Source organism: Hemitrygon akajei, chromosome 9, assembly GCF_048418815.1.
Source record: "Hemitrygon akajei chromosome 9, sHemAka1.3, whole genome shotgun sequence".
Lineage (NCBI taxonomy): Eukaryota > Metazoa > Chordata > Chondrichthyes > Myliobatiformes > Dasyatidae > Hemitrygon > Hemitrygon akajei.
Window position 1 is genome coordinate 69003404 of NC_133132.1, and position 19766 is coordinate 69023169.

The following is a 19766-nucleotide window of genomic DNA, read 5'->3' on the forward strand; positions in this document are numbered from 1 at the left end:
AAATCATTTATAGGATTGTTTACACTGTTGGATGAATTCGGGAAAGTATCAGGTTATAAAATAAATGTAAAGAAAAAGCAGGTTATGCCCCTAAATTATACAGTATCCAAAAAACTGTAGGATATGTAACACTTATCCAACAGGCTAGTATATGTCTAGGGGAAAAGGAGATCCAGCCACACACCAACCTACCTCCCGTACACGCAGGTGCTGTGAGAATCGCGTTTATGCCTCGCGCCCGCCAACAGTATCAAACCCACAACAAATACTGGTATGAAATACACTTTAAAGAGTTTACTAAGATTAAAAGAGTATTAGGCAATACAATATATATATATATATATATATATATATACAAGAAAAAAACAAAAGGTGCCAACTTATCAAAGTTCAGTCAGTTTAGTGCATTCGGTGGAGCTCATCCAGCGAACCATTCGACTCCTCTTCGCTTGCCCTCCCGACTTCCACGTCTTCCACCTTGGACTCACCGGTGGTCTTCCAAGCGCCCGTCCTCCTTCCTCGGCGTCTCCCTCCGGACTCCCTTCACCCCCAAGCCCGCGCAACCCCTCCCCCAAGTTCCCAGCCTCACAAAACACAATAACATTCCCCATTGATTAACAAATGAATACAATTACCATATCAGCCATTCTAAAGCGAAACAACGGCGAGAAAAACATTTAACAGACAAAGAAACATTCCTACTCGTAACAAACCAAAGAAGCCCTTTTTAGTAACATACACAGGACATTGTACATTCTCTCCCCACCAGCAAATGTCATGCCCTCATGGCATTACTAGAGTTCCCCAAAGCTTCTTGCAACACACAAAACCCAACCCAGGTGCAGAAAGCAGTGACATAACTACCCAGAGCAGTAGAAATCACACTCGGTTCTCCTGGTCCTATGTCAACCGCTCCGGGGGGCGACTAATCCTCTGAGATCTCCATACCCCTTCTGCCCCACTGAGCTCCCTCTTCACCTGCGAACCCACTGTCTCAGACACCCCAGGTCTACCTGACAGACCCTCACCCGCTTCCTCACGGGGGTCCTCCCTCACCTGAGATCTCTCCGGCTCACGCTCGGGCTCCACCCTCTCTCCCACCAATGTTGGCTGCCTCTCCATCTGACCCTTAAGACCTTCCCTCCTCTCACCCAATTCAGTATGGGAAGGGCCAGGAGCCTCCTCTCCTGGTACTGGAGCACCAGCGAATGGGAACAGGGGCCACTCATCTGAGTCGTCCTCTTCCGAATCAGTGGCCATTTCCGGGCGAGGGACCCGTCCCCGCTCTTCAGCAGCGGGCTCTTCCCTTTCTCCGCGCCCTCGCAGAGTCCTTGTACTAGGCGTAACCTCCCACTCTGGCTCCGTATCCACCTGCACCGCTTGACCCAGCGGCAGCAGGTGATTCCGATGGAGTACCTTGATAGGCCCTTTCCCATCCTCAGGTTTCACCCGGTAAACTGGCAGGTTCGGCATCTGGCTCTCTATTACATAGGGGCTGGCCGCCCATCGGTCTGCCAACTTGTGCTTACCAGGGAGTCCCAAATTCCGTAAAAGGACCCGGTCGCCTGGCAATAATTGAACAAACTTCACCTTTCGATCATACCGCATCTTATTCCTCTGGTTTTGTTTGGTAGCCGCCGCCTCGGCTAACTCGTACGCCCGCTGTAACTCCCTCTTCACGTCGGACACATACTTTAGATGGGACTTTCCAGGTAATTCACCCACTTCACCCCCAAAACACAAGTCAATGGGCAACCTCGCTTCCCGCCCGAACATCAGATAATAGGGCAAATATCCTGTAGCATCATTGCGAGTACAATTGTAACAGTGAACCAATTGTCCAATATGACGACTCCACCTGCTTTTCTGCCCAATCTCCAGCGTCCCGAGCATATCCAACAGGGTCCGGTTGAACCTCTCTGGCTGCGGATCTCCCTATGGGTGATACGGGGTAGTCCTGGATTTCTCAACCCCAAGCATAGTCAGTAATTAATGGATAAGGCGGCTCTCAAAGTCCCGCCCCTGATCGCTATGGATTCGCCTGGGAAGGCTGTAATGAACAAAATACTTCTCCCATAACACCTTCGTCACTGTCATCGCCTTCTGATCCTTAGTGGGAAATGCCTGAGCATAGCAAGTGTAATGATCGGTGATGACTAAGACATTCGCGGTGTTGCTGGTGTCAGGCTCAATCGACAGGAAATCCATACATACCAGGTCCAGAGGTCCCGCACTCTGCAAGTGCGACAGTGGAGCCGCCAACGCGGGCAGGGTCTTCCTCCGGATGCAACGACTGCAGCCCCCTACAGTATTCTTCGACTTCCCCCCTCATCCGGGGCCAGTAGAACCGGTCTTTGAGTAATCCATAGGTCTTTTCCACCCCCAAGTGTCCAGAATCATCATGTAGGGCCTGGAGTGCAGCCTGCCGATACTCCTCCGGCAGGACCAGTTGCCAACAGTGGGGTTGGTCCGGAGGCGCCGTTACCCGGTACAAGATTTGGTTCTTTAACTTCAACCAAGACCTCTCCTTCAACAACAGGGGCACGAATGGGTGTTTCGCCTTCTCAGCCAACGCCCCATCCCCCCTCTTGACCGCTCTCCACACTGTGCCAATGCCCGGGTCATTTTGCTGAGCAGCTGCCACTTCCCCCGGACTCAGTTCCGGCAACTGTTTAGTCCGTAGTGCGGTCAGGTCACAAGCTAGGGGTATGGCATCGTCAAAACCCCCCAAATGGTCCACGGCTCGTTCCAGCCTCCCTCTTCCCTCGGCCTTCACGGTGATAGCAAACTGACACATCGCCTTCACTCCAGGGGCAGGGACACTCTCCCACTCCTCGTCCCTCTCCTGTTCCCCCAGCTCCCGACGAGACAAAGCATCCGCATCGACATTCTTGCTTCCGGGCCGGTACCTCAGGCTGAAATCATATACCGACAAGGCCGCCAGCCACCGATGTCCTGTGGCATCTAGCTTCGCCGAAGTCAAAATATAAGTGAGAGGATTGTTATCCGTTCGCACCTCAAACTTGGCTCCGTACAGGTAATCACCCAGCTTGTCCACCACCGCCCACTTCAGCGCCAGGAACTCCAACTTGTGAGTGGGATAGTTTCTCTCCGATGGCGACAAGCTTCGGCTGACAAAGGCTACCGGCCTCAATGCTTTGCCATGCTCCTGGTACAGAACAGCCCCGAGACCCTCTCGACTGGCATCCGTGTGCAGCACATATGGCTTCTGGGGATCGGCAAAAGCCAACACTGGGGCCTGGGTCAGTGCCCTTTTCAAAGACCGGAATGCCTCTTCACATTGATCATCCCATCTCGAGCCAAAAGGTTCCGCCGGGTTCCAGTATCCTCCAGCATCCTGCCTCTGGTCCCCCGTCCTTTTCTTCCCCACCGGCGGATAGCCACACAACAGCTGAGTCAACGGGTGACACACTTTGGCGTATCCTTTCACAAATCGCCGGTAATACCCACAGAACCCCAAAAATGAGCGCAGAGCACCCACTTTCTGGGGTCTCGGCCAGGTGGTCACAGCCTCTATCTTGGTTGGATCAGTAGCCACTCCCTCTCGCGAAATGATATGGCCAACGTAGCTAACCGATGACTTGCAGAACTGGCATTTGTCCAGGGAAAGCTTCAACCCTTTTTCATTAAGCCGGCCCAACACCTTCAACAGCCTCTCCTCATGTTCCTCCAAAGTCGATCCAAACACTATCAAATCGTCCAGGTACACCAGCACCTCTAACAGATTCATATCCCCCACAGTTCTCTCCATGAGCCTCTGGAAGGTGGCTGGGGCTCCCGATATGCCTTGGGGCATTCGTTCGAACTGAAAGAACCCCAGCGGGCAGATAAAAGCGGTCTTCTCTTTATCGCCTGGACTCATCGGGATCTGGTAATACCCACTTCTTAAATCCAGCACACTGAACCACTTAGCACCGCTCAGGCAGGCCAGCGCATCCTCGACTCTTGGGACAGTATATTGATCAGGGACAGTTCGCCGATTCAGAGTCCTGTAGTCAACACACATGCGCACTCGCCCATTCTTCTTCCGTGCCACCACTATTGGGGATGCATAAGGACTTCGGGACTCAGCTATGATTCCGGCCTCCTTCAACTTGCACAAGTGCTGGCGCACATTCTCAACATCTGCCGGAGCCAGCCGCCGGGATCTCTCTCGGAATGGGGTGTCCTCCGTCACCCGGATGGTTTGGCTAGTGCTTTTGGAGCAGCCAACATCAAACTCGCCCCGAGAAAAAACAGCTTCCATCTTCAGCATCTTCTCCACTAGCCTGTGTTTCCACTCCGGCGACACAGGGGAATCCCCGAAGTTAAAGACCTCAGCGGTCAGCTCCCTTCGATGCTCCGATCCCTCCCCGTTAGGGGTCCTCACTGGTGCGCTAGACATTACCGTCACCGGGAACAGATGTGCCAGCGGCATTCCCCTCTTAAAGGTGATTTCTCTTGCCGTGGTGTTCCTGAAACTTATAGCTATACGCCTCGCATGTACCACCCCTGGTCTCTGCACTTCGGGCCTCACCAGCTCCCCCGCCGGAAATCGTGTCTCCCCTTCAAGATCGTCCGGGGCGTCTACTAACAGGGCTTCGCCCGTCGGCACTCCTGGGAATCTGGGGGTCCCCATCACTAGTGCTACCTCCCCAGGTCGGATCACCTTGGGCCTCGCCTGCGTACACCACACCGTCCCACGTTTACACTCCGGGTCCAGTCCTAGGGAGGCAACCCCTTCTTCGAACACTGCTCGAAACACTGGATGCACCGAGAGGGTCTCCAGAAAGTCTTCCCCCGCTTTCTCCTTACAAGCTCCCAGGAACCGTCGCACAACGGGGGGATTAGTCCCCACCAGGAGGGCAGCACCAGCGGTTTCCACCGGGTCAGGACACACCAACACCAACGTCTCAATAGCTTCGGACACTCCCACATCGCCCTCCGAGAACTCCAAACTCACCGATAGGTACCCATCGTACGGGTAGTCACCCTCGCTCACACCCCAAATCTGCAGGGCGTCAAATGGGGTTACGGGCAAATGCTTTAGATATTGGTTGTAGAAAGACCGGTACAATAAGGTCACCTGTGATCCTGTATCCAGAACGGCTTTTGCGTAAACTCCCTCTATCCTTAGACCCACACTGGCACGGGGTCCTGCCAGCCCATCTGGAATAGAGGCGTGGGCACCCAGTGGTCCCCTGGCTGATCTCTGGGAACATGTTCCTCCAGAGGCTCCAGTCCGTTCCCTCACTGAGCCTCTCCTAAGTTTCCCGACACCTCCCCCTTCTTAGTCGCAGGGGGGCTTGTCCTCCACGGAACTCCTGGTCTCTCACAATCCAACCTAAAGTGTCCCTCCTCTCCACAGCTATAGCACACCCTCGGCCACCCACAGTCCTGTCTGAAATGCCCCTCTTTCCCACAATTAAAGCACACGCTGCCTGCCGCCCCTCCTCTCCCAGGATGACTCCCACTCCCAACCCACGGCACTGGTCGCCCCTGAGAGTGGGTATCTCCCCTGTCCCTCCCCTCCAGAGGGAGTTCTCTACCCCTCAGTGGGTTGTCATTCCTCCACCCAGCCACCACTTCTTGTATCGCTGATGATCGCTCCCGTAGGCCCGCGCCCCTTTTCCGCCCCAACGCTCTCTCTTCCTCCCGCACCTCTCTAATCAGTTGCCCGAACGATGGAGGGGGGCCTTTCCTATAAGCCTGCTGAATAGTCCACGCCACCTTGTCCTCCTCCAGAGAGCCACTGAATAACTGACTCATCCTCACGCTAGCCACGTCAGGCGCCTTCACTACCCCCCGGCGCCGCAGCCCTGAGAGCATCCCCTCCATCCTAAATATGTACTCGGAGAGCTTTTCCCCTCTCCGTTGTTCCAGGCGTTGGAACTCTGCTAAAAGCAGCCAGGGTTCCCCTGACAACCCAAACGCTCCCTCCAAAACTTCTATACATTCCTCCACTGAGGCCCCAGGCTTCTCAGCTTTCAACTCACGGACTGTTTTGACTGCTAAACCCCTCAAACTTCCCACCAATCGCTGCCGCTTCTCCTCCTCCGAGCCTGGCCACTCCTCTAACATCAAGGACGTATGCTCGATCCAGGTCTCATAGTCCACCTCCCCGTCCGGAGTCGGATTGGCTCCGGAGAACACCCCCAGCTTCAGCCGTGGCCTCTCGGCCACTCCCACCAGGGAGTTAAGTGCGGCTGCCAGCTCCGAGGCTTCTCCCCTACCTGGGGGGCGGGGCCTAGTCACAACTCCCTCCTCCCACCTCCCTTTACTAGTGCCGGACACCTCTCTGGGGTCCACCTCTAGCTCTAGCTCCTCCTCCGATGTCTCCTCAGCCTCATCCTCAGAGAGAGTGTGGAGCCCCCACAGCCCCTCCTCCCCCGGTACACTGACCGTCGCCGGCAGTTCCAACGTTCTGACGTCAGCACTCGTACTAACCAACACCCAGCTAGACTCCACCTCTTTACCACACCGTCTAGCTACCAATTCTACCTGCCCCATACCATTCACCAAACTTAACCCCCGCACTACCGCGTCTCCCGAAACTCGAAAATCCACTCCGCTCACTACGCATGCGTACTGTACTGGTACACCTTCAAATTCGCACCAGCGAACAATCTTATCTCTGTCCATCTCCGCTCTGCTGCCTGCGCGATTCCACAGCCCCCTGACAATCCAATCCCGGGCGAGCACCCCACAAATGTAACACTTACCCAACAGGCTGGTATATGTCTAGGGGAAAAGGAGATCCAGCCACACACCAACCCACCTCCCGTACACGCAGGTGCTGTGAGAATCGCGTTTATGCCTCGCGCCCGCCAACAGTATCAAACCCACTGGTATGAAATACACTTTAAAGAGTTTACTAAGATTAAAAAAGTATTAGGCAATACTATATATATATATATATATATATATATATACAAGAAAAAAAAAGGCGCCAACTTATCAAAGTTCAGTCAGTTTAGTGCAGTCGGTGGAGCTCATCCAGCGAACCATTCGACTCCTCTTCGCTTGCCCTCCCGACTTCCACGTCTTCCACCTCGGACTCACCAGTGGTCTTCCGAGCGCACGTCCTCCTTCCTCGGCGTCTCCCTCCGGACTCCCTTCACCCCCAAGCCCGCGCAACCCCTCCCCCAAGTTCCCAGCCTCACAAAACACAATAACATTCCCCATTGATTAACAAATGAATACAATTACCATATCAGCCATTCTAAAGCGAAACAACGGCGAGAAAAACATTTAACAGACAAAGAAACATTCCTACTCGTAACAAACCAAAGAAGCCCTTTTTAGTAACATACACAGGACATTGTACAGATACATATGATCTTGAGTGGGAAGCTAAATCATTAAAATATTTAGGAATAACCCTGCCAAAGGATCTTTCAACGTTATCACAGGTAAATTATGGGCCATTAATTTCAAAGATAAAAGCAGATATACATAGATGGAATTTTATACCCTTTTTAATTTTAAATTCAAGGATAAATACTATAAAAATGAATATTCTTCCTCGGTTACTCTATCTTTTCTGGACTTTACCTGTAGAGGTGGACGATAATCAATTCAGGGAATGGGACAAATGGATTTCCCGCTTTATCTGGTAAGGAAAGAAACCTAGAATTCGATTTAACACCTTACAGTTAGGGAAGGAAGGAGGAAGTATGGCACTTCCTTGCTTGAGAAATTATTTTTATGCTTCACAGATAACCCCTCTGTTATACTGGTGTAACAAGGAATATAAGGCTAGATGGAAGGAAATAGAATTTGGATTGATTGACAGTTTTCCTCTGCAGGCCTCAATAGCTGACAAAGGATTGATAGCCCAATTGGAAAAGTCTGAAAACAGCTGGATAAATCTTACATTAAAAGTATGGCAGAAGGTGGCTAATTCATGTGGAATTAATAACATGTTAAAACTTTTTAGATGGTGTGCATATGATACCGAATTTCTTCCCAACAGAGTAGATAAAAGATTTGAACTATGGATAAAGAAAGGTCTTACAACCTATCTCTCATTTACACAGAAAAGAGTATTACAAAGTTTCCAATCCTTACAGGACAAATATGGCCTAGAACATAATGACTTTTTTAGGTACCTTCAAATACGACATTATGTTAACCAGAGTTGTAGATATACAGATTTATCAACAGTAGAATTAGAATTTTTCAAGATTCTGAATTCAGCTTACAGTTCAATGCCAAGTAAATCAATTTCTCGATTATTCAATGTACTCTTACATGCTAAAAATGAAAACACATTGTATATTAAAGAGAAGTGGGAGAAAGAAGCGAGGTTGGTACTTTCAGAGGAGGTTTGGGGGAAATATGCAACTTTCAGTGGTCTTCAACTAACTCTTTGATTTGGAGAGAACAGTGCTGGAAAAATATTATAAGATACTTCAAGACCCCATATCAGGAAAAATATAAAGATACAAACGTGACGTGTTGGAGAAGGTGTGGCTCCAAGGAGGCAAATCATTTCCATATTTTCTGGGATTGCCCTAAATTAAGTTTATATTGGAAAGGTATTCATAGAACTTTATGTCAGGTATTTAAGACCCAGATACCTCTGAACTTTGAGACGCTCTATTTGGGACATGTACTTTTTTTGGATCAGAAGAAAAACATAAAGTTGCTACAGGTCCTCTTTGTGGCAAGTAAGAAATCAATCACCAGAAAGTGGCTAAATCCAGTATCACCTACATTAGAAGATTGGCATGAAATTATTTTGGAAATATTTAAAGTGGAAAAGATGACCTACTCTTTGAGAATTCAAAAAGAAAAATTTAATCAAATTTGGAATAAATGGATTGAATTTATAACCCCAAAGCGAGAAGACTCTGGTTGACTCTCCTAATGATTTATACTGCTTTTCTCATCAACACAGTAATATTGCTAATGTAAGCACCCTTGGTTCGATTGTTTACTGTTTTTTTTAAAATAGGGAATTAACACAAGTAAAGGAAAAGATTTGGGAAAGGGGAAAAATATGAAAAAATTAAGTAAATAAGTACATAAGGATTGGATAATTATGTTTGGGGGTGGAACAAACATGAACGAGTTAGGATATAAAATCCTACAATGGTAGTTACATAGGGTTACATATAATATTTTGGACCGGAAGTAATTGTTCAGAAGAGATACATGGAAATTATTATTAATCCACTATTATTACTATTTTTCTTAACAATTATTGTCATTGCTTAGTCTAATAGGGTGGAATTACAACTGCACATAATTATCTATTTAAGTGCCTTATTACTTTTTATATTATCTCAATGTGTGCTTATGAATGTATAAAAAATATAGATTAAAATTAAATTAAATTTAAAAAAAAAAGTAATTTGTAGACCACATCTTTGCTACAGTTTGGAGGTCTGTATATAACTCCCATCAGTGTCTTTAGGTAGGAAGAATAGAAAATCAAAGTACAGGTAGTCCCTGAGTTACGAACGTCCAACTTATGGACAACTCGTACTTACGAACCGAGGAAGGAGAATGCCGTCTGCCATTTTACGTCAGATCGCAATGCGTCTGCCATTTTAAGTCGTTGCCGTTGACACTGTGTTGAGTGTTTAACTTTGTATTTGGCTTAAATTTTTCTTAGTAAGATTCACCCTGACCCCCCCCCCCCCCGTTCCGGTCGGCTGGTGGTGCAGTGAGATCAGTGCCGGGCTCGAGAACAGAGTTTCTGGAGTTCGATGCAGTGACAGACCACTCCTGTGCCAGGTTTATGTTGATCCAGTGACTCCCGTACCATCTGTGCCGGGTTGATAGCGAGCTCGCAACTCGACTTTGTTAAAAAAGAACACTGCCACCTCCAGTTTAAATTCCCACACGGAATATTGTGGAGGATCAAATACCCAAACCCAGCAGATCCCCCACTTGTCCCATTTAGCCTGTCTCAATGCGGTGGAGTTTAGGACCTGGGGAATTCAGTGTGCTGGTCCTTAGGACCCAGTGGACCTCGGGAGCCGGAGCAGCTCAGGACCCGCTGCTCGCAGTGTTTCTGTTCCATTGATGGGAAGCGATCGCGATTTAAAATAAAGTGGAAAATTATAATGCGTTTGGAAATAGGTGAAATGTCATCGGTCATTGGAAAAGCATTAGGCTACAGTCGGTCAACGATCAGAACAATTTTAAAGGATAACGGATAAAGTAAGAATAATGGAGCTTGTGAAAGGCCCTGCCCCAATGAAAGCTACAATTATTACTAAGCAACACAGTGGTTTAATTATTGGAATACATATGTTTCTTAAGTGTTTTATATGCAGAGAAAGGTAAAATATATACTATATATTAAGACAAACGTTTGACTAACTGACGCTAAATAATACCGGATGTACTTGTTCCGACTTACGTACAAATCCGACTTAAAGATGGACTCAGGAATGGAATTCGTACGTAACCTGGGAACTGACTGTACATTAAATGGTAAGAAACCATTAATTGCTAGAGTTTGGAGCAATTTTGGTGGCTGGTTCATGGAGCACAAATTAAACAAAGAGGTACAGTGGGATTTGGTCTTTTTTACAGGAAGGTTTGAGGAAAAAAATAAGAAACCCATGCTGCAAATTTTCTATTCAAAGCCATGACCAATGAAAGAAAGCATGCCAAATGCCTTTGTCATCACCCTGTTCATCCAGCTGTGGTTCCAGCACCAATCCCCGCAGCACGTCGCTGTTCACAGGCCTCCAACCTGGAAGAAAAATCCTCTGACTCCTACCAACTGACAAGCTTATCTTAGATCCCATGTAATCTAATCTTTCAGACCACCCTATTCTGTAGCACCTTGTCAAAAACATTACTGAAGTCCATGTAGGCAATGGCTACCACCCTGTCATCATCAATCCCCTTGAAAAAAGTTTATGAGACACAATTTCCCATGGATAAAATCATGCTGACTATCTCTAATCAGTCCTTTCCTTTCCAAATGCAAGTAAATTCTGTTTTCCAGAATTTCCTCCATTAACTTCCCAACACAGACATTAAGCTCATTGGCCTGTCCTTGTAGCCCTTCTTAAATAAAGGCAAGTCCTGCAGTCTTCCAGTACCTCACCTATGGCTAATGATGATATGAATATCTCTGAGACACAAAAGTCTGCAGATGCTGGAATCTGGAATAACTCACAATGTTGTAAATATTCAGTGGTCAGGCAGCATCTATGGAGGGAAATGGATAGTTGATTTTTTTGGGTTGAGACCATTCATCTGGACTGTTTCCCAAGATAAAGTGTTGGTTCTTTAGGATTGAGGTAAAGAAAAAGCTTAGTTTTGGAGTGGATTGTAAATCTTTGAATTCTGAATTTAAGAGATTTTTAGATACTCGACCATTAAGGTCCATAGGTTTTACACATGAATGGAATGGGAGGTAGAATTGATTGGATGGAAGGGTAACCTTAACATGCTTTATTATGATTCTTTTGCAACTCCCACCTCCATATTTACATATTCCACCCTTGCATTACAAAAGGATTCTAAGCCAAAGGAGAATTGAGGAGAGGGGAACCAAGGTGTTATTGATTTGGGCATTGCAGCGGTGAGGATGGTGATGGGAATGGACAAGACTTAAAGAAGGAATTTCAGATATAAAGCCTATCAGATATTCCTGTCCTTTGTGTATTGCAGATACTTTCACAGCCCTGCGGAGAGCAATGAACTAATGTATGATCCAGCCACAGTGATGAATGATGAAACCCTCAATTACTGTCAGAAGGAAGCCTGGTGCAAGATGTCCTTCTACCTGATGTCCTTTTTCTACTACCTTTACTGGTAAAGCATGTCTCCCTGAAGAAGAACTGAGTTTTGATCAGGGTTTACTTGTAAAACAACACCACCAGATGGTTAGTGAGGTGGGGAAAGGGGGATTGTGGAAGGGCTCAACAGCTACACAATCATGCAGCACAAAACAGTCCTTTGGACAATTAAGTCTACATTGTTCCATCTACACTAACCCCATTTTTATGCACATGATTCACAGCCTTCTATGCCTTGGTGATTCAAGTGTTCATATAGATAATTATTAAATATTATGAGAATTTCTGCTTAAGCAATCCCCGTATTCCAGTTTCCAACCACACTCTGGGTGAAAATCTCTTCCTCAGGTCTCCTACAATTACACTAAACCTATGTTCTCTAACTTTAGACACCACAATTATTGGGGAAATGTTTCCTATTATCTACCCAGTCTATGCCCATCATAGATTTGTATGAGGCCAGGTCCCTATCAGCTTCCTCCACTCCAGGGAAAATCAACTCTATTCTAGGGAACATCCATCACCCTTAGTGAATTTCTTCAGTCTAATCAAGTCCTTCCTGTAGATTGGTGACCAAAATTGTGCATGATACTGCAGCTATGATCTGTCCAATGTCTTATAAAGTGATACCATAGCTTTTCTTCTCCATACTGTGTTGTACATAGAGTCACAGAGTTCATAGAGTCATAGTGTATTACAGCACAGAAACAGGTCCTTCGGCTCATTTAGTCCATCTCCATGTTGACCTGATCTGCCTGGTCACATCTACCTGTGTCTGGACCATATCTCTTTAAACCCCTGCCATCCATGACCCACCTGATTTTCTCTTAGTTTTCAGCCCATTTTTCCAGCTGGTCCAGATCCAGCTGCATGCTTTGATAGCCTTCCTTAATTTCCATTACACCCCAATCTTGGTGTCGTCTGCAAACTTGCTGATCCAGTTTACTATGTTATCATCCAGATTATTGATATAGATGACAAACAACAACAGACCCAGCACCGATCCCTGCGGTACACCCCCAGTGTGGCCTCCAGTCAGAGAGGCAACCATCTTCTATCACCCTCTGGCTTCTCCCACGCAGCTAATGTTGGATTAACATTGCTCTTCCAAAAAATATGCATCACCTCACACTAATCAGGATTAAAATCCACCTATCATTGTCCTGCCTAGTTTATCAGCTGATTTTTATGGATCTATGCAGATAAATGCCTAATGGATGATTCCTCTCATGGGAGGGTCCTGTAACAAGAGGGTATGGTCTCAGAATAAGGGGGCACCCATTTAAGACAAAGATAAAGAGGAATTTCTTCTCTCATGAAATTGTGAATTTTTGGAACTCTTTGCCACAGAGAGCTGTAGGGGCAGATTCTACATATGTATGTTTAAAGCTGAGACAAATAGATCTCTAATCAGAGAGAGTTATAATGAAAGGACAGGAAAGTGACTTGAATATCAGATTATCTGAGCTGGCTAAAGAGGGGAATGGCCTCCATCTGTTCCCAACTCTAATGATATTAAGAGGAGGATAAACAGATATGGCTACTGCAAGTTTTAATAAGTTGGCTTCATGGTTTCTGTTGCTATTTGTAGACAGTGAATGTAATGTAATATTCTCTTCCCACCAGAAATCCATCAGGCAACTCCTCCATCTTTAGAGTCAAGTCATCACAGTGCAGAAATACTTTGTAAATAGGTGTCAGGTGCTGTGTGACCTCTGACTTGTATCTGAAGAATCTGAGAGTAGTGTGTGAGGTTTTCAGGTTTGCTGACAGCTGATGGGAAATTCAGACCTTAGTTATATACCGTGGGAGTGGATGTCAAGACTCAACACTGTATTTATGTGGCAAGGTTGGCAACTGTGTGACCAAGAAAGGCTCTGTTTAATAAGAGAAGAACGAACCTTAACTCTGCTTTTAAAGTTGTATTTAGAAGTAAATATAAGAATGGCATTTTAATTTGTTATCTTAAGAGTAGTGGATTAATCTTTGTTTTGAGAGACAAGTTAACCTTTAAGTGCTTTTTGTTAATTAGTGAAGCAATAATGCTATAAACTGGTGGAATTATTTATGTAGTAGCTGAGCTTTATATTTAGCAATAAATTGATTAGGGAGGGGGTAAGCCACTTGGCCCATTAAGCCTGCTCCTTCATTTAATAGGATCATGTCTGATGTGATTGCAACTTCATTTCCACCAGATTCCTCCCTTCCTTGTGATAAGTTTTCATCCTGCTGCTTATCAAAACTCTACCTATCTCTGCCTTAAAAATATTCAAAAGCTCTATTCCCATCATGCTTTGAGGAAGACGTGCCTGATTCATTTTCATGCCTGACATGATTTCACCTAGGAAACTTAAGAGAGGTTACAAAAGTTGGAAATCTGGAGCAACACACACAAAATGCTGAATGAACTCAGCAAGTCAGGCAGTATCTCTAGAGGGGAATGAACAGTTGGTGCTTCTGTCCCTTCATAGACGTTGCTTCACCTGCTGAGTTTCTCCAGCATTTTATGTGTGTTGCCCATGATTTCACTTAGAAATGATCTCCCATATGATCTGATTTCTAGTTACATTCTGGTCAATACCACTGCTGTTAATAGGTGAGCACTGGCTGCAAACTGACTGCTGAGTTTCTTGCAGTACTGATGGCTGTCTATACATCTAAACTCCTTCAGTAGCTTCACAACATTTGGTGGTATTTGCTCTGTATGAAGACAGGCACTTTTTTTGGTCTTTTAAGCAAACAGAATGGGCAAAAAGTAAGGGATTACAACAATGTGAATCATAAATATTTACATTTGTCATTTTGAAAAAAGTGGAAGTGAGATTCAGTATGATAGATATCCAAGTCAAGGTAGTGTGTGACCTGGAGGTGATGCTGTTCCCAGAGCTACATCTCTTGTCCTTTTTTGTTGGGGGGGGGTGGGAGAGAGGCGGTGGTAAAAAGGTTTGGAAGGAGCTGTTGAATGGAGGAATTTCTGCAATGCATCTTGTAGGATAACTCTCCACAACCGTGGTGCACTAGTGCTGGTTCGAAGGGGTTGTTAGATAAGTGAATGAGAAGAAAGAAGTGCTTATTTGGCTAGTTGATGGAGTGGAGCGGATACTCTAACTCACCAGCTGTTGGGTTGAATGGGCTGCTTTCTTGCTATGTAATTCCATGTAAATGTGAACATGAGTTGAGGTTCACTAGTGGATTTTCTTTTACTCCCACAGTATGATTGACACGCTGGTCAGCAACTAACCAGGAGGACATGGCGGCAACTGAATCAGACCCTGAGAGACTGACACAGCGGCGATACTGAATTCAATCCTTGCCACATTTGCACAAAACATTGGAGCAACTATTTGAAATTATCCCTTTGTTCTTGCCCTTCCCAAACCAAATTATGAGATAGTGGATCAGAATCAGCTCATTACTCCGTACCTCTTTTATACTAAACAATGAGGCCAAGAGTCTGAAATGCCCCCTCAATAAACCATGTGGCTAAACTTCAGAATCAGCCCTTCACCCCTAACTTCTGTTACAACAAACCATGGACAGAGGGGTGAGAATTATGTGTTCAATGCCAATGGCTGCCATTGGAATGTATATTTACCATGCTGGTACTGAACTAAACGCAGCTTCCTTATAAAAGAAGGACAAACACAGTGCTTGCAAATCTTTAAAAGCTAAAACGTCCATCTGTTTCTTCCGTATATCCATTGATATCCAATGGGACCCCTTTCACCGAGGGAACTATATACTAGGACATCTTTCACTGAGGCAGGAACTACCAGGACCACCCTCACTGAGGGTGCTCTCCTTCTGGATCCCATTCAGTGAAGGGGAAATCTATCCAGACTGCTGATCCCAACCCTCATCCCCTCACAATGAGAAAGTTAATTAAACAACTCAACCTAAACTGCTCCAAGCTGAACACAATGCCGTTCCTATGGTCAACACTTAATGAATCTGTTCTATTTTCAAACTAACTGTACTTACTATTACAGTATCTTAATAGCATTCTATTAAGATTCCCGACCTCCAAATATATTCAATCCCGTGGGAAACCAAGGTTGTTTTTGTACTGTTTTAGATAGTAGTATTTATCCAGGCTTATGCCTGTGGGGGAATATGAGGATACTCTAATAATGTTTAGATGTAATTTGGTGCATTCATCGGGCCTACACCACACTAACACCTTTAAGAGACGAACACACACTTGTTGGTTATGTCTGATGAAGCCTATGGAAGTAAGATTGAAATAATGGTCTTTAATATTTCTTGTACAGGATACTTGTAATATACTCTGATAATAAACAGTGCATCAAGGAAATTTGTTTGCGACTGAATGTTTGGTGACCTCTAAGCTGTGTAAACTTGTGATTTGACTCAAAGTGTCGATCAGGCAGGATTAAACTGATAATTTGACTTCTATTATATTATCTCCTTTGTCATTAATTACAACCACCTTTGTATTCCTCAATGACCTTCTCTTCATCAGAAGATCTGAGGTGGGTCTGTTCACTGATTACAGTGTCTGTCCCAAGCACACTCCTTCAGAAAATCAAGCATGTGACAGGAATTGGATAACATTCAAGCTTTATTGGGTATACGGCAAATAACATTTGCACTACAGAAATGTCAAGTAATGATCTATCTGCACTTAACATTTTTGGAAGCCCCCACAAACAATTTCTTTGGTGCCAACAATGAGCAGGAATTGGACAAATGATGGGAAATCTGTAGGGAATGGCTCTCTTCCTGACTCTCAAATGTTATCAAGCTAAGGAGAAGGCTGGGATAGAAAGTATGGATTGGGATAAGCAAAGTCACAGAATCACTGACTGAGAAAAGTTATGCAGATAAGTATTATTTGGGCTATTGTGTGTGAATTGGTTAAAAAAAACTAGTTAGCCTGTTCCCATTTTCCAGCATTAGGTCTGCAATTTGCAATTGTTTCTGGTGATACACCGAGTCTCCTCAAAATCCCAATTAAGTACAGACACTGTTGTGCCTTCTTTGTAATTCCATAATTAAAAGATCTTCAAAGATGTTGTCACCCAGGAGCTTGAAATTGCTCACCTTTTCCACTGCTGACCCCCCAATGTGGTTGGATGTGTTTTTTGCTTGACTTCTCCTTCCTGAAGTCCACAATCAATTCCTTGATTTTACTGATGTTGAGTGCAAGTTGTTGTTACATCACTCAAACCACTGACCTATCTCACTCCTGTACGTCTCCTCTTCACCATCTGAATTTCTGCCAACAATAATTTATCAATGGTGTTTGAGCTGTGCCTATCTACACATTTGTGGTGTAGAGTAGAGCAGTGGGCCAAGCACAGATCCTTGAGGTGAGCCAGTGTTGATTCTTAGCGAGAATAGATGTTATTTCTGATCTGCACAGGCTAGTCTCCCAGTGAGGAAGTCAAGAATCCAGTTGCAAAGGGAAGTACAGAGGTGCAGGTTCTGGAGCTTGTTGATTAGAACTGAGGTTATGATGGTTTTGATTACCAAGCTGTAATAAATAAACAACAGTCTGACATAGGTATTACTATTGATCAGGTGATCCAAGGCAAAGTGGAGAGGTAGTAAGATTGCATCCACTGTAGACCTATTGTGGGGATAGGCAAATTACAGCAGGTCCAGGTCCTTGCTTAGGCAGGAGTTGAGTCTAACCGTGATCAACCATTTAAAGCACTTCATCACAGTAGATGTGAGTGGCACTGGGTAATAGTTGTTGAGGCAGATCACCCTGCTCTTCTTAGGTGCTGGTATGATTGACACCCTTTTGAAGTAGGTGGGAACCTCTGACTCCAGTAGTGAGAGATTGAATAGATGTCCTTGAATACTCCTGCCAGATGGTTGGCACAGGTTTTCGGAGCCCTACAAGGTATATCATCAGGACATGACACCTTGTGAGGGCTCACCCTCTTGCAAGATGTCCTGATGTCAACCTCTGAGACAGAGACTGCAGGGTCACCAGATGCTGCAGGGATTCTCACAGTTGTAGTTTTATTCTCCCTTTCAAAGCCTGCATAAATAACATTGAGCTCATCTGGGGGTGATGCATCACAACCATTCATGATATTAGGTTTCTCCTTGTAGGAAAGAATGGCCTGCAAACCCTGCCTGAGCTGATGTGCATCCAATTCCATCTCTACTCTCAACTGGAATAACTTCTGCTCGTAAAATAGCCTTCTGTAAGTCATACCTGGACTTCTTGTATAGTTCTGGATCACCGGTTTTGAATGCTATGGATCTCGCCCTCAGCTTACTACAAATCTTCTGGTTCATCCACAGCTTTTGATTCAGGTATATTTTTGAAGTCACACTCTCATCCACTCAAATCTTGAGGAAATCGGTGACAACTGTGGTGTACTCATTCAGATTCCCTGAAGAGTGTCCAGTCTGTTGACTCAAAGCAGTCCTGTAAGCACTCCTCTGCCTCTCTTGACCATACCTTTTGATTCTTACCACTGGTGCCGCAGTCGTTAGTCTCTGCCTATATGCCAGGAGTAGATTGGACTTTCCAAAGTGTGAGCGTGGGATGGCCTGGTAAGCTTTCTTGATGGTGTGTAACAGTGGTCAAGTGTGTTGGCTCCTCTGGTTCCACAGCTGATATGTTGGTGGGAGTTGTTTAGAGACTTCTTCAAGCTAGCCTGGTTGATATCCACTGCAATGATAGGGAAGGCATCAAAGTACCCTGTTTCATGTCTGCTAATTATGTTGCTCAGCTCCTCTGGTGTCTGCCTTCCTGACATTGATCTGAAGTAAAAATATACACCAGTACCAGGATGATGGTGTAAACTGCCTCAGCAGATACTCCATCTATTCAATGTAGTAGTCCTAAATGGGAATATTTGATGATTCCCATCAGAGCATCAAGCAAAGAGTTGCCAATTATCAGCGCCATCTTAGAGACCTGTGATGGATTGGCCTGTATCCACTACCTTTTGAAGGTTTTCCCATTCAAGGGCATTGGTGATTCCATAGCAGGCCATGATACAACTAGTCAGGATACTCTCCACCAGCATCTATAGATGTTTGTCAGAGGTTTAGATGACAGGCTAAATCTTCACAAACTTCAAAGAAAGTAGAGGTGCTGCCGTGCACTTATGCACTGGACCCAGGACAGGTCCTCTGAAATGATAGCATTGAAGAATTTAAAGTAATTGATCGTCTCCATCTCTGATCCCCTGATGATGACTGGCTCATGGATCTATGGTTTCCTCCTGTGGTCAATAATTGACTCTTTAGTTTTGCTGATGTTGAGTGAGAGGTTGTCGTGGCACCATTCAGTCAGATTTTCAATCTCCATCCTATTAGCTGATAGATCACGAACTTTGATTCTGCCAACAACACTAGTGTTGTCAGCAAACTTAAATATGGCATTGGAGGTGTACTTTTGCAAAATAAAGTATTGGAAGTATTCATTTGGATGTGCAAAATCATTCAAAAGTAGTAATTTCCACTGGGTTTGCTCATTTTGTTTTTCAAATTGAGAAAAAAATTAAAGTATAAAATAAAAAAACTAAATACAAATTCACTTAACTTTAACTTTCAATTAAAAGTGTGCAACTAAGTTCAACTAATACAAAACTGTAAATTAGCTGATGTTTATCTTGTCATTGAAGATGATCTGTATTCCAGTGCTTCAGTAGTTTTCCCAGTGATCATTTATTTTTCACTAAATATTCTTTCTAGGTACTTGCTGGCTTAAATTAATTTCAGTGAATGGTTTGTCTGCCTGTTGGGGTTACTCAGTCAATAATCTCTTTATCTCACAGCCATTCATCTTCCTTTGAATAAATGGGAGATGTTGTTCCCATGCAAGGTCTAAACAGGCTTTTATCATAGATTCCTCCCAGTGAGAAAGTCTGAAATTCCACATTACGTAGTAATCTTGGATCTCAGAAAATTTACAGCACAGCAATTAGGTCCACTGAGTGCATATTAGTCCTTTATAAAATATTGCAGTCAGCCCTATTTCTCTCCACTTTCTGTGCTGCCCTA

At 45.0% G+C, this 19766-nt stretch overlaps 1 protein-coding gene across 1 annotated transcript in view; it reads left to right on the top strand.

Moving 5' to 3' along the window:
- The window catches only part of cnih3 (cornichon family AMPA receptor auxiliary protein 3), a 73192-nt gene extending 57106 nt beyond the window's left edge, over nucleotides 1-16086 (top strand). Inside the window, exons 5-6 of the mRNA XM_073056250.1 lie at nucleotides 11644-11787; nucleotides 14984-16086. Coding sequence (XP_072912351.1) covers nucleotides 11644-11787; nucleotides 14984-15011 — 172 coding nt within the window. The 3' untranslated portion in view covers nucleotides 15012-16086. The remainder of the gene's footprint in view (nucleotides 1-11643; nucleotides 11788-14983) is intronic.
- Nucleotides 16087-19766: the final 3680 nt, after the last annotated feature.